We start from the raw sequence: 15,483 nt of genomic DNA on the forward strand, positions 1-15,483 counted from the left end.
GGGCTGGGAGGAGGAATCAGGGATGGTGGGTCCGTCTGTCACAGAGCCCTGGCTTCCCTCCAGGTTGGATCTTCGGCCTCCTGGAACACACATCTCTCAAGACGACAGGGTGGTGGGCAGAGGCCTGCACCAGCCAGCTCCCCAGCACGGCGAGAGCCCCGGATGGCAGAGCTTCAAAGGAAAGGGTGGGCTTGGCTCAGGGCTGAGGAGGGATCAGTCAAGGGTAGATGGCCCTGTGGTGGCAAGAGCCTGCAGTGGAGCAAAACCCTCAGCTTGTGGCCAGGAAGGAAAAGAGAGGAAGAGACCGGGATCCCATGGGTCCCCTTCCAGGGCCCATCCCCAGTGAGCCAAAGGCCTCCTGTGAGGCCCCACGTCCTGAAGGTCCCACCGACTCCATGGAACCAAGCTGGGACCCAGCTTCTAACATGTGGGCCTTTGGGGACATTAAGATCCCAACCAGCTGGGCACAGTGGCTGCACCTGTCATCCCAGCAGCTCAGGAGGCTGAGTCAGGAGGATTGGAATTCAAAGCCAACCTCAGCAAAAGCAGAGCACTAAGCAACTCAGGGAGACCCGGTCTCTAAATAAAATGCAAAACAGGGCTGGGGATGTGGTCAGTGGTCAAGCGCCCTGAGTTCAATCCCTGATACCCACCCCCCCAAAATAAGATCTCAACCATAGGAAGGCCCACCTCCCTTGAAGTCTTACTCTCCCAAAGCTTAGGAAGGGCATAATTGCCACCGTCCCAGGGACCACAGAAGGCACTTCCTCCACCAGCTCCACTGGACCCCAAACCCCAAGCCCTGAGTCTTCGCTAGGAGCAGAGTCCACAGCTGCTCCAGGAGAAGGTGGATCTGAGCAGGACCTCCACCCTCCCAGGCCTCTCCGGCTCCCTGGCCAAGTCCGGGTGAGGAGGTGTGCACTGGGGGCTCGGCTTCTCCTTGCTCCCTCCCCAGGGACTTCCCAAGGCATGGGGCACTGGGGACACCGGGGAGGCCTTGAGGAAGGGGAGAGCCATGCCCCTGTGTCCAGATGCTATTGGGACAGTTCCCTTTATAGCCTTACCTGTCCTTCCCTCCCTCCTGCTCTGGCTGTCCAGCGGGGAGTCGTGAGGAGTTAGAAATGTCCCGTGTGCACGGAGTTAGGGGTCTGCTGCCAATGACGAGGCCTGGGTGTCTTCCAGGGTCCCTCAGGTGTGACCTCCATGTGATGGTCAAGGCGGCCTCAGCAGGAAGGGGCAGCCTCAGCAGGAAGGGGCCTTTAGCAGGCAGGAGCCCTGCATGTGAAGAGAGGGGAGGGCACCTCCCCTGTGGCCGTCCACCAAGCCCATCACCCCAGTCTGATGGGAAAGTGCCAGGTGAGCCCCGGGGAGGGCCAGGCATGGAGCAGCTCCCCAGTACCCCACAGACACCAAGATCTCAGCTCCAGAGAGTCTGAGAGACTGCCGTGGCCCAGAGGAGCCCAAGGAGCCCCAGGGTGGACAGTGCTGTGTCCTGGATGGGATCCTGGACCAGCAAAGGATGCTGGGTGGAGACTAGTGAGATCTGGATAGCCTGCGCCGTTGAGCGAGCGGTCGGCTGTCCTGGTGTTGGCTCCTGAGCTGTGACGTGTAGAGGGCCCCACGTGCCTCAGCGTGGGCTGGGAGCCAAGTCCCAGAGCTTTCCACACTCTTTCCCCATTTTTGTGTAAATCTAAAATCATTCTAAGATGAAAAGTTTATTCAACAAGCTAGCGGAAGTGGGGGGCACACAGTCTGGATGCCCTGGGCACAAGGTCATGGGGCCTGGGTTGTAGAACCAGCAGGGACTCCCAGGTGAGGGGCCCTCTTTGCCAGGTATGGGGACACCATGAAGGAAGATGGACTTGCCAAAAGTCAGCTGTGCACCTGTGTCCTTGAGCAAACCTCTCTGTTTCCCTAGCACCTCGGGTCATTTCTAGCTGTGCCCTGAGAACCGTCAATCACAGACGCTTGGGTCTTCTTAGAAGGGAAGGGGACCACAGACACCTGCTGTGGCCGTCCCCTGAGCATGACCAGAACACTGGGGGTGGCAGAGTGGAAGCAGAAAGCCCAGACTTGGGTAACTCCCCAACAAACAGCTCTGACCTCCCAGGGGTTCAGAGCCAGGGAGTGAAAAGACAGAGGGAGCCAGGAATCCACGGAGCACTGGGTGGACTGGCAACCTGCTGTGCTGAGGTCTTGTCCCACTTTGAAGACTCTGAAGAGGCCCCTGGCTGCACAACCCCAGGGCTCTGCCCAGCCTGGCACCTTCCTGCCCCAGTACCCCAGCAGGCAGGGACGGTAGTTTCTGGAAGGCCCAAGCTTGCTGCATGCTTCGGGTCTGCAGTAAGGTGTGAATTTAGGGACAGAGATGACTTTGTCTCCCTTAATGGACGGTGATTTTCTCCTGTGAAGAAAACATACAGAGGCAGCAGATTGACTCTCAGCTCACTGATCTTATTGCACTATTCTTGGGAAGGAGCGTCCAATAAAAAAGGAGGCAAAGCCACAGACGCTGCCAACTAGAAAACCAAGGGACATCGAGCGGGGCTTCCCACCCAGAGATGGCTGGGCACGGTGCTCCTGGACGGCCTTCTTCCTTGGAAAAGTGTCCACTGGGCGAGCCGGCACTGGCCTGGCCCGGCTGCTGGGCGTGGTGTGGGTGCTGCGCGTGAGCAGGGAGGGCGTCTTGCTCCTGGAGGTCGCAGGGAGCACTGCCGGAAAGCTGAGCTGCACGCTGGTGGCCGTGCACTGGCCTCCCCCTTGCCTGCTGGCCAGGCCCCCACCTTGGCCCCCAGCACCCTTGCAGACACCTCTCCTCTGCCTGTTCCCTTTTCTTGGCATTGGCTCACCATGGGCCCTTGGGAGGTGGACAGGTCAGTGGTCTGAGGACGCTCTTGGGAATCACACCAGTCCCAGACACTCCCTCAGGGGAGGGGAACGGCCCCCAGCAAGCCGTGCCTCCGCCCTCCCGCCCTCCCGCCAGCCTGCCTCCTCCTGCGGGTGCCCCTGCTGCGGACCTTCTGCGCGGTGCAGCCAGAGGCCAGCGGGCGTGCGGCGGCTGCGTTCACGTAGAGTAGCCTGGACACGCCTTCCTGTCCTGTTTATTGGTGACCAATGACCTGTTGCGGGGACATGTGCATTTTGCCTAGCTGTCCATCTGTGGATGGGCACTCAGGCAGTTTCCTCTCGGGTCGCTGTGACAGGCTGCCGTGGACATGGCGGCCTCTGGGAGTGCTGACTGTTCCCAAGGAATTGCCAAGCCCTTCCCACAGCCCGAGTGCACTGCCCCTACCCGTGGCCGAGGCGGCCCCTGTGTTCCCGCCAGCACTTGCCGCCAGCCTTTGGCTGGTAGCACTCTGTGTGGGTGTGAAGCAGTGACATGTTCTTAAGGGGTCTGTGGATGGTCCAGAGTTTGGGGAAACTGCTGCCACCTCTGCCTGGCCTCCAGGGTGACTGTGCCCCCTGATGGCTAGTGTGGAGGGTAGCCGTGCTTCAGGGCCTCCCTCCTCGGGTCTGGGGGTCCCCTGCCCTCTTGGCGCATGGCCGACAGCGCCATGGTACTTTCCTGGGTGACCCCTCCGAGACAGCTTCCTCATGAAGTGAGAGCAGCGGGGGCCTCCAGGCCTGGGCAGGGTCAGGGAGCATCGGGCTTCTGCCTGGGAGGCCAGAAGGGGGGCCACGGGAAAGTGGTGTGGCTGCTCAGGGTCCTCGGAGATGCGGCTCTTGCCAGGAAGTCCCTGCGTGGTCTCTAGACCAGGAAGTTCTGATAACACACAGGGGCAGGCTGGGCCTGGGGCCTGCGGCTGCTGCAAAGGGCCCAGGTGCAGGCCATGCCGTCTGTCTGGGCCTTCCCCCGGGAGCAGGTTCCCCCAGGGCGTCCTGGCTGTGGGGGGAGCCTCCGCCTGACTCGCCCACCAGACCTCTATTTTCCCACTGAACAAATGCGTCACTTTAAAAGGAAGAAGCTGGACTTGAGGAGGAGAAGCAAATCCACCTCCCCTGCCATGTTGCAATGGCTGGGTTTTCTGCATAACAGCTGGGTGTCTTGGAAATGAGGGGGTTTCCATGGTAACCAATTACAGCCCATGATTGGTGAAAAATCACAGAAATATCCTGTGTGTGAAGTTATGCCGGGGAGGCAGGCCCAGGCTCAGGTGCTGTGGTCTTAGTTTCCTGGGGCAGTGTTTCTCTAGGCTGGATGGTGGCAGGTGTGCCCTATCTTGCTCACACTCAGCTTGCTTGGTGGGACCTGGGGACCTGGAGGGAGGGTCTGAGGGCTTCTGGTGGGGCCTGGAGGTGCCTGGTGGGGCTTGTGGGGCCTGCTGGGGCCTGGTGGGCCCTGGAGGTGCCTGCTGGACCTGGTGGGGCCTGCTGGGCCCTGTAGGTGCCTGCTGGACCCTGGAGGTGCCTGCTGGGGCCTGGAGGTGCCTGGTGGGGCTTGTGGGGCCTGCTGGGGCCTGGTGGTGCCTGCTGAGGCCTGGTGGGCCCTGGTGGGGCCTGCTGGGGCCTGCTGGGACCTGGTGGGGCCTGCTGGGGCCTGCTGGGACCTGGTGGGGCCTGCTCGGGCCTGGCAGGGACTTCTGGACTATGATGGGGCCTGCTGGGGCCTGGTGGGGACTTCTGGGCCCTGGTGGGGCCTGCTGGACCCTGGAGGTGCCTGCTGGGGCCTGGCAGGACCCAGCCTCTGCTCCAAGCAGCATCTCATTCCCCTGGGGCCAGATTCCTACCACACATGGAGTACAGGGGAGAAAGGGGTGTTTCCAACCCCCGGCCCTATCCGGGTCACCTGCAGCCTCCCAGGAACTGCCCTTAGCACAGGCAGGGCCTTCATACCGACCTCATTTCCCCGTGCCCGGATGATGGCCTGGTCCCTGCACGGAGCTTGGCTGCTTGTGCAGAGAGAACGCACAAGGGCAGCAGCCCGGGGCGGAGGCTTAGCATAATGAGCACTTCCTGATTTCTGCAGCGAAGCACTTTCATTCTGATTAAAAAACCAGGACCTTATTATTTGGGGATTAGCCCTTTTTGATAATTAGTGCTCATTAACATGAATTTCTTTCTCTCAACATCCCGACGACCCCTGGGGACCAGCTCATTCCCAAGTATCAGGGAGCCTCGGCCACGCAGGGGCGTGTGCACACCGAGGCCCAGCTGCGGTTGTACACCCCCACACACTGACATGCTCCCGGACATGCCAGGCATGCTGGCACCCTCACACTGACATGCAGGCATAGGCAATCCGACACGGGACACGCAGGCACGCAGGGCGGGCACAGCAGTACACTCCCCCCACCCCCACGCAGGCACACTGCTGGTGGCTCACAGCCTCACACCTGCAGACACACACGTGCATCTTCACACCCGCACGTACTGTCACACGCACGGCACGGGTCTCTCCCTCATGACACGTACAGGCAGGAGGCACTCAGTCACACCCAGCACACGCCAACACACGCATGTACACACCCCTGCACACACGCACACTCTCAACAGGGACCCAGGTGCACACGCCATGACCAGGTCCCTTTTAGAGTCATGAGACACCTGATAAGGATTGGTGGCCAGCTCAGCTGCCTGCCCACCCCCACCGAGCAGCAAGGATGTGTCAGGGTTCACTTTAGCTTTCAGATCTGAGGTTGGGGACAAGAGCTGACATTGAATGGCACCTGTGACCAGTCCTCAGTTATCGGTGCTGGTGGAAGAGGGGACGTGGGCCTGCGTCTCCAGCCCGCCACAGGCTCTGTGCTGTGCTCTGGATGTTCACGTGACACTCCAGTGTCCACCTGCCTGAGGTGACTCCAGGCCCGGGCTCTGGCAGGACCTGCTGCACAGGCGGTGGACAGCACGACTTCCTGGGCTCCGTGTGCCCCCAGCTCAGCCTCTACCCAGGCCGTGCGGGGCTTGGCATTTCTCCAGCCCCCGGAGCTGAGGAGGTGGAAAGAGGGCTTCAGAAGGCACCGGCACCGGAGATAAACAGGGGGTGAAAATGTCAACAGAACAGGCACTTGGGCATCAATCACCCTCCAGCTTATCCGGAACAGATCTCATTCCCATGTGGCCTCCGGAGAGGCCCAGCCCGAACAGCTGGTGTGCAGGGTGGGAGGCCCTGCCTGTCCTCCCATTTCAACTCAGGTGCAGGGCAGGGGCCAGGGGCCATGCTGGGCACACACAGCAGGTGGGTGCTCCGGGGCTGCCAGCTGTTTGTACCTCGTCCAGCATCTGCCTGGCTGAGTGGCCCCCAGACCTCAGAGAGTCGACTGGCCAATGACGGTGGAGCCTCTTGTGCTTCCTGAGGAAAGCCCTGGGCCTGGAGTCTGGCTGAGAGGCTGGCCTCTCCTGCCATCCTCAGTCTGTGCTTCTTGGTGCCTCCTTTCATTATGGGCAAAAGGAGGGGGACTGGCTGGTCTTCGGGTCAACTCACCAGGGTTCATGGGCTCTATTGGTCTTGGTCCTCCCCGCGTCTCGTGAACTGGCTCTGTGGCTGTCCGCTGGCGGGGTGCTGACGAGCCCTCAGGCATGAGCCAGGAGCCACTCGGGGGAGACTGTGGCGGGCATTGTCTTCTCCAGGTGCCGGAGAGGGAGGTGGCGCTCCAGTGACCTGCAGAGGGTGGGGCTTCCCCTTGAAGCTGAGCTCCTTCTGCAAGAAAGCCTGTCCTTGTCCTCGTGAGGCTAGAGGCCTGGCCCAGGCAGAGTGCCTGCTGCTCCCTGCTGACCCCTCTTCTCTCTCCTGCACAGCTCCATGTCCATCCGCTGGCCAGGCCGCTCCCTTGGAAGCCATGCTTGGATCCTGATAGCCATGCTGCAGCTTGCTGTGGATTTCCCGTCCTGTGAGTCCCTGGGTCCGGGCCCCGAGTTCCGGCTCCTGCCACGACCACCGCAGAGGCCCCCGCGGCTGTGGAGCCTGAGGAGTGGACAGCCGTCTCGCCTCCCTGCTCCTGTGTGGAGCCCCCGGGCGGCCCGTGCGGAGCGGGCCCACGGGCAGATGCTGACACCCCGCGCCAGGAGAGCCCACAGGCCCCGGGACCAGGTGGCCGCCCTCGGGCCCAAAGGGGGCCTCGCCAAGCCCCCAGCTGCTGCCAAATCCAGCCCATCCCTCACTTCCTCCTCCTCGTCCTCGTCCTCCGCGGTGGCTGGCGGGGCCACCGAGCAGCAGAGTCTCCTGAGGCGGGGGAAGAGGCACGTGCAGGACACTGGTCTCAACAACTTTGACTTCAGGCCCACAACGGAGACAGAGTTCATTGCCTGGGGGCCGACGGGGGACGAGGAGGCCCCGGAGGCCAACACTTTCCCGGGCGTGTATGGCCCCACCACGGTCCCCATCTTACAAACACGGAAGACAACTGTGGCCACCACCACCATTGCTGCCACCACGGCCACCTCCATGACGCTGCAGACCAAGGGCGTCACTGCCTCCCCGGATCCCCGGAGGAGGATCCCTCCCGGGGCTAGCACAACAGAGCCTTCCCCCAGCCCCAGCAACAGCGGCAACGACAGCAAGCCCCCCCGGATTCCGGGGGAGACCTCAGGTAGGCTGCCACCACTGAGCCTCCAGTCTGTTTGGGGGCTGGGCGTGGCGTGGCTTGGGAGGGAGGGAGGCGCGGCCTTCAGGGTGCTTCCCGGGGTAAGACTGAAGCAGAGAGGGCCGAGGTCAGGCGTGGGGCCTGGAGGAGAGACGGCGGCCCCGGCCGGGAACGTGCACGCCTGGGTATGTCGGCAGATTGGGGAGGAATTGGTGGACGTGATAAGGGGCTTCCCTCCTTGCTGTCCACCTGAGAGTGGGTGCCATGCCACCGTGGCCTCTGTTAGCCTGGGGAAGAGGCAGCCCCGTGCTGCTGGAGATGGGGTCACGTGGAGTCTTCAGCAACCTCCAGGGCTGGGCCCTATGGGACGAGGCCTGGCCAGGTGGAGCTGGGTCCAGCACTAGGAATGGCCTTGAATAGCAGCCAAGGCCAGGGCTGGGTAAGAGGAAGAGCTCCCAGTGCTGTTGACTGAAGCTCTGCCAACGGGGCACAGGTGCAGAGCGCGTCCCTGGGGACAGGGACCGGTGGGTGCGTACTGCTGCAGTTGTCCCAGCTGCAGGTCGAGAATCCCAGCTCCAAACTTTGCAACGTGGGCCTCCCGTGGTCTTCCTCCTCTTTGCCCTGACAGGGGCACTTGAAGCCCCCAGGCCAGAGCCTGTCCCTGCACCAGCAGCTGGAGCCCTGTCCTTCCTGCTGTTCCAACTCCTTGGCCCCTGATGGCAGGCTGTGGCCCACAGTGACTCTGGCGTTCCCAGATGCTGTGGGCAGCTCATCCTGCAGAAGCAGCCGGCCTTGCTAACTTCCTAAAGCGGCTGCACATTGGGGGCATTGAGCGGAAAGGGAAGGGACTGCTGTGCAGACCCCTGGAGGCTCCCTTCCTCATCCAAGGCCTGGAATCCAGGGGCTGAGAAGTGTCCCCAAGGGCTCCCGCAGGGCAGAGGGTACAGTGTTCCTGGCGCCTGGGACCCCAGGGGACCGGGTCAAGTGTGGTTCCCCCTGACTTTGGTCAGGTGGGCAGCATTCAGTAGTGGGGTGGCCAGTGCTGGTCCTCGCGCCCATGATTTCCTTCCTCCCTTCACCGCGACAAGACAGCCTGTGCTTCTGCTCTGCGCTCCTCTCAGCTCCTGGAGAGCAGCTTGTCCACGGAACCCAAGTGCCGTGCCAGGCCAGGAGCCCCGGAGGGGGTCTGGGGCCGCCCAAGCCACCTCCCACGTGGCTCTCTGAGCAGTTTGCAAAGCTTCTGTTTTCACCCCAGTGAACTCAGGAGCTGTCACCCTGATGGAATGGGGGCTTCTCCTCCTTCCTGTCACCTCTGAAGACGTCACATGCTACACAGACATGGATGGGAAAGCAGGTTCCCATTTACTCCTAATTACATTTGTTATTACTAAAGTTAAACGCCCAGGACAGCATTATAGGGCTTAGCAAATTAATTCACAGTACATTGGATGTTGCTAATCCAGCGCGACAGATGCTTATCTCGGGAAAGATTTATAGTTCTTCATAATATAATCTGGTGCTAGATTAATTTGTTTAGCAAAACAAATTTAAAAGGGAAAAAATGTGTGTTTTTGCTTCTAATGCAGAGAAATGTTAACCCTGGCCTGCAGGGAAGGGAACAGGTGGCTGACAGCAGCCCTCATCAGGGCCTGAGCAGCGTTACTCACCAAGTCGAGGCAAAGGGAAGAGGGAAAGAGGAAATGCTGAGATTATTCCCCTAACCGGGCTCATCATAGTCCAGCTGAATTAGACCCAAGCAGGAGAAATTCAAGTTAGACACTGGGAAGGACTGACTCGTGACTTAGAAGTGAGCTAGTATCTTGGGCTACCGAGGGCAGATGTTACAATCTCCTTCTCTGTGTGAGCTTCTGGTGGAGGGGTGGCAGGAAAGACCCTCCAGGTCCTTTATCAGGGCAGGCCTGGCCCTCCACTTTGTGGAGTATGGCTGCTGCTCACACTTCTCAAGACCTGAAGCAGCAAGAGTGGAAGTGGGGCTTCGGGGCTGTGGTCTGGGCAGTGGGCATGGCTGTGGTGAGCAGGACCCGCTGGGTGGCTGCAGGATCCGGGTCTGGGCTCCATGGCACGTTGCTGTGTGGCCCTGGGTGAGGGTCTTTTCCTCACCGTCGAGCCTGCAGCCTGTGAGGCTGTCCCTCGGACAGTGACCGTGTGACTTCCTCTGGTCAATACTGAGCACAGCGCGTGGCCCCGGTGCCCAGGAAGGCCCCGACGTCAGTGGCTTTCTACCCAGCAGGAGAGTCTCTGAGGACAGGGCTGCCAATGTCAAAGGTAGAACCAGCCACCAGGGACGGAGAGTCTTGTCACCCGAGACACACCCAGCTGAGCCCACTCACTCTGGGGGACACCTTGAAGCCCAGAACTAGGCTTAGCAAGCGACACTGGTGTCCACTAAGATGGTTCCATTGTCCAAAGACAGGTCTGTGGAATCAGGGTTGGGATTTGTGAGTTTTCCTTCCCCTTCTGTAGAGAAATGCGCAGACGGGGCGGGTTCTACCTCCTGCTGCCTGGAGCACAGGTATTCCTGGGGACAGGTGGGCGGGGGAGGGTGATCGAGGACACTGAAATCCCACAGAACCAAGGCTGAAAGGACTGGCCACCAGAACGGCCAGAAAGCCCCTCTGTCAGCAATTACCCTGCAGGTGAATTAATTGGGAAATCTCCCTGAATTTAAGGATAATGGTTAAGACCTCGCTGACCGCCTGAATATTCCTCCTGGCTTCCCTGTATTAGCTGTGTGAACTTGGGCAATCTGCTGGTCTTCTCTGTGCCTCAGCTGGACAGTAGCATTAACCATCTCCTAACATTGTTGTAAAAGGTTAGAGATGGTGCGTGTCGTGTGCTCACCACCTAGCACATGGGAACTGCTCAGTGTGTTTGCTGCTATTAATTTGAGCAGGAAGATGGTGATGATGTTGATGGTGGTGGTGGTGATGATAGTGATGGTGGTGGTGATGGTGGTGATGGTGATGGTGATGGTGATGATGATAGTGATGATGGTGGTGATGATGGTCATGGTGATGGTGATGGTGGTGATGATGGTGGTGATGGTGATGGTGGTGATGATGGTCGTGATGGTGGTGATGATGGTGATGATGGTGGTGATGATGGTGATGGTGATGATGGTCATGGTGATGGTCATGGTGATGGTGATGGCGGTGATGATGGTGATGATGGTGGTGATGGTGATGGTGGTGATGATGGTCGTGATGGTGGTGATGATGGTGATGATGGTGGTGATGGTGGTGATGGTGATGGTGGTGATGGTGATGGTGGTGATGCTGGTGACGATGACGATGATGTCTTTTGCTATTAATGTACTGATTTGCTGCTTCCAGCTTTGAGAGATCCTTTAATAAGGTCCCAAGGCCTTGTCCCTGACCTTGGTGCTTTCTGCAGAGTGTAGCTAGTTCTAGCTGGGAGCTGCTCGGGATGGAAAATCACCTGGCGTGGATTCGCAGAGGCGCACAGCTCAGCCTCTCTCGGGTGCTGGCGGAGGGTGGACGTCAGACCAGTCAGAAGTCTGTAAGACTCTGTGAGGAGGCCCTGACGGTGTGACCACCTGTGTCAGCCCCTTGCCTGTCATGCTGAATCTGGAATCACAGAGTCTCCTGGGAGAAACCCAGAAAGTGTCGTCTTGAGTGTTGGTCTTAAAATTCATAAAGTGAGCTTGTGAGGAGTCAAGGCAGCTGGTTTTGGTCACTGAACAGGCCACTGCAGGAGGGCCTGGCACCTGAGCTGTGCTTGGCACGGTTAGTGCTCAGGAAGGGATCTTTGACCCTGCCTGGTAGCACCTGTCCCTGTGACTCCCTCGCCGGCTCAGATGACTCTGGTGCTTCCCCAGCAGCTCATGTTAGGGTCTCTCAGGAGGCACAGCACCATGGGGCCCATGCAGCCCTGCAGGTCCCCAGCATCATTCAAAGTTCGTCTCCATATAATCAGTCATGTGTTTGTGACACCCAGCAGCTCAAGGTTACAATGGCTCAGATGTCACTCAAACTCTGCCTGGTAACTTTTATATTGCAGTTCACTCGTGCATTCTCCCAAGGATCGTTTGAAAGTTGCTTTGTCCTTGTCACCAGGGCCTTCAGTGTCCTTTAGGTGGGGTTCTCTGTAAGCAGGGATGGCTGGTATGATTTCCTCTGCCCCTCGATGGCCAGCTGACCTGAGCAGCGGTGGCAGCCGGCCAAGCCTGGGGCGAGTCTCGTGACGGTGAAATATTTCCTAAATACCAGAGTCAGAGTAGAAGGAAAGCGGCAGCAGATGTAGCAGGAGAAGTGTGCTCCTCCCCTCTGTCGAAAGCTGTGTGGCAGTTTAAATGCTGAACCCCTTTTAATTAAGTTGCTGGGTGTTTGCTACCAGGGAAGTGAATCTGTCCTTAATTTAAAGATATTTGAAGCAAATGACTCATGAACTTCAAAAGTTTTGAATAGCTTAATTGGGATAAGAGCATCAAAGAACAAGTGAGCGGCTGGAGCCCGGCGAAGTGCCCGACTTCGTGGACATGGGGGCCGGTCTTCCATCCTAATTGGACTGTCTCAGTCGCAGTGGCCGGGCGCCTCTGGAGAGCCGTGGTCCTGGCTGGTGGCCTACGGCACACCGAGCACCACCGCAGGTGGAGTGGGTGTCAGCCACCAGCTCTAGGGCTGTGCACCCTTAGAGTGCTCCCTGTTCCTGCTGAGCGAGGCTGGAGTCATGCCCAGTGGACACGGGAAGTCCACCCAATGCTCGGGAGACTCTCCGGGCTTCCTCTTGTTCCGTTCCACGTGTGCCAGCCCTGGCTCCTTGCCGGTGGTGCCTCTTGGGCGTCTTTGACCCCCAGGGCCTCGTCCTCCTTTGCAGATGGTGGCGGGGGGAGTTCTCCAGAGCCCAGGGCGCCGCGGGGCTCACTCTCCAGCGCCCCTTTCCTTGGCCGGGCTCTCAAACGCTGCTGCTTGGGGGTTTGCAGCAGGGAGGGGCCTTCTGTGACACCCCTCTACCTGCACAGTCCCCTCCACGGCTCGGCGGGGTCGCAGGCTGAGCAGGTGGGGAGGAGCCGCCCCGTGCCCCTGTGGAATGTCTTCCCTTGCCTCCTGTGTGTCACTCAATGCTGGGTGGATCACAGATCCATTTGATGTTCTGTGATTGAATTTGTGATTTCATCTATGCGCAGGAGAACAATCCTGAGTGTTGAGATTAAATATTAGACAGAACACCATTTTTAGAATTCTTATCCGACTCTGTTAAAAGGACCAGTTTTAGCATTTCTGGCTTCTTGATCAATCGTGCAATGAACCGCCAACTTCGGACCTGGTAGATATTAAAATACCCTGCCTCAGGTGGGGAGGGCGGGCAGCTGGGCACTCGGTGCCTCCCCGCTTAGAGGGTTTAGAAATCTATTTGGCCAAGTGAGATAGATGAGGAAGCATCCCCCACAGAGAGAAATGGCAGTAAGGACAGTGGAGGAAATGTCACAGAGCCAGTTTCATCAATTGTCCAATTTTTCTGGCAGTGCTGGTCCAGAGGAGGAGGGTCCCTTGCAAGTGGGAGGGGCCAGCCCAGGTCCCCAAGGACCAAATTCTGATGGCAGGGGTGGGTGGCACGGGCAGAGATGCTGCATCAAGGCGGTGGGTAGGTGGGCGGCCTCTGCCAGCCCAGAGCCTGCGAGGAGCTGAGTCGGGCTGCAGGCACTCAGTGTCCTGGCCTCCAGAGCCAATGCTGGAGAGGACAACCAGGAGGCCCCCTCCCAGCCCTGAGCTGTGCTAAGGCTGGGTGGTCCCCAGGGGGGGACGGTGGTCTGCATCATCATCCTCATTCTGTCCTCAGTACAAGGTGAATGCTGGGGGTTTCCCTCCCAGTGTCCACGGCAGGCCGTCCTTGGGGGCCGGGCAGTGAGCTCAGTGGTTGACAGGCAAATGCTTTGGGCTGGACTTTAGAGCTGCCGTTTGGGGTGACAGTTCGCCTCCAACGCGCATGCTCCTGCAGGAGACGCATCCCCACCTCCGCATCAGGTGAGTCCCGGGGATGCTGGAGGCTTCCCTGCCGCTGCCGCCACCCAGTTCTAAGACGCCCCCAGAATCACAGCAGACTCTCACGTGACGAAGGAAGCGCTGTGTGGCAGGCGCGAGGCCTCTGCTCTGGACGTGGATCTCACAGACCTCTGTCTTGCCGACTCAGCTTCTTGCATGCTCTGGGCAGGCAGCGTAACAGAAGGGGAAGCTTTCCTTTCTAGAAGTTTCTCCCAGCAGGGGGGAAGCAGAGATTTTTCATGGGGGCAGAGGCTCAGAACCGGCCTGTGAAGGTCCTGCTGGGTAGGACACAGAGCTGGGTAGGACACAGAGACGTTGAAGCTGATGCAGGTGGACTGGCTGACCATACCCAGGCTCCCCTGCTGCTGGCCAGCCCGTGCCCTTGGCTGTGCTGTGATCTCATGGGGCTTTGGCTTCAGTGGTTCTCACACAGGTTGTGCTGAGCCTGGACCAGGTCAGCCTGCGTGGCCGGCTGATGCCATGGAGGCCTCAGGAGGCGCTAATGGAGGCGAAGGCCCATAAGACACCTACAGCCACCTGGCCTGGGCTGGTGCCTGAGCATGGAAAGTGCCACTGGGTCTCTGTGTCCTTCATACCCTCGGGAGCTGGCTGGGATGAATGGCCGCCTGTTTAGACCTGTTCTGCACCCATCCCTACCTCTTTCCTCTCTGGCATCTGATCTACCCAAAACCTCGTCGGGCCGGCTGATGGCTGCCACAGGCGCACTTCCCTTGGGAACTGGGCTCTGTGGTTTGCACATCTGGCCTGTGTACCACAGCGCAGAGTCCTCGTCCTACTCAATGAGTTGGCCGGTGGCAGCCACATGTGTCCCCTCGGTTCTGAATGCCCGGCCTCCTGGGAACCCTGGACTAGGCCTATGTTCCAGAGCCTGCCTGTTTCTGGGACCAGCCTCCGCCTGTGGTCTTGCCCACATCCTGGACTCTGAAGGCCCAGATTCCAACTGTGTTCCAAGGTCCTGGACTGTCCTCTCAAATCATCTCGATCCCAGAGATTGAAACAGTACAAATGTCTCTGCACAGCTCCAGAGCAAGACGTCTGGAACCAGGTGTCACAGGGCTGTGCTCCTCTGAGGGCTCTGGGGGCGTCCTTCCTCCTCTCCCAGCTCCTGGTGGCCCCCTGAAGCCCTTGGCTTGTGGCTGCATCTCTTCCGTGGTCTCTGCCTCTGATTCCTGTGACCCTCTTCCCCATGTCTCAGAGCCTGTCCCTTGTAAGGACACCTGCCATTGGATTTTAAGGAACCCCTAGAAAATAGATGATGTTGTCTTAAGATTCTTAGCTTAATCATGCCTGTGAAGGTTCTTTGTCTAAGAGAGGTCACATGCACAGGATCCAGGGGTTAGGGGGGTCACATGCACAGGATCCAGGGGTTAGGGCGTCACATGCACGGGATCCAGGGTTAGGGGATGGACAGTATGTTTTCTGGGGGTCCGGCTGGGGTGGGGAGTGTGGGGGTTCCTCCTGCAGAGCCCCCTGCCCCCATTCACCCTGCTCCAGTCTGGGCTGTGCTGGAGAGGAAGGCAGCTCTGGGAGGGCGCAGTCCAGCCGGAGCTGCCTGTAGGCCAGGGAGCCCTGCGTCTGGAGAGAGGGCCTGCCTTGGTATCAGTGCCGCGTGGGCTGGGCGTCACCGAAGGACCTAGGTGTTGGGCTCCCATGGGCCTTGTCCCCTTGGCCCGTCCTCATTCGTTCGTGGATTCCCTCACTCTGTCAGAGCCTCTGGCTGGCAGCCTGAGGACCCTCACCCTGTCATGGCCTCCTCTGATGCACAGCAGGACTGGCCTTGCTCCTGGTGACTCTCAGGCTGCCTGAGAGGTGACGTCAACAGCCTCACACTCTGCCTTCTAAGGCCCTGTCTTGCTTAGGAATCCACATTCCACCAGCCTCCATGGGGACTGGGGTGGACATTTAGGATGAGTGGACCC

At 59.4% G+C, this 15,483-nt stretch overlaps 1 protein-coding gene across 2 annotated transcripts in view; it reads left to right on the top strand.

Moving 5' to 3' along the window:
* AJAP1 (adherens junctions associated protein 1) overlaps window positions 1–15,483 on the top strand; it is a 102,200-nt gene that overhangs the window by 41,809 nt on the left and 44,908 nt on the right. For both annotated transcript variants that reach the window (XM_079143599.1, XM_079143600.1), the window contains exon 2: window positions 6,736–7,526. In XM_079143599.1, coding sequence (XP_078999725.1) covers window positions 6,736–7,526 — 791 coding nt within the window. The remainder of the gene's footprint in view (window positions 1–6,735; window positions 7,527–15,483) is intronic.

Source organism: Sciurus vulgaris (assembly GCF_902686455.1).
Source record: "Sciurus vulgaris genome assembly, chromosome: 1".
NCBI lineage: Eukaryota > Metazoa > Chordata > Mammalia > Rodentia > Sciuridae > Sciurus > Sciurus vulgaris.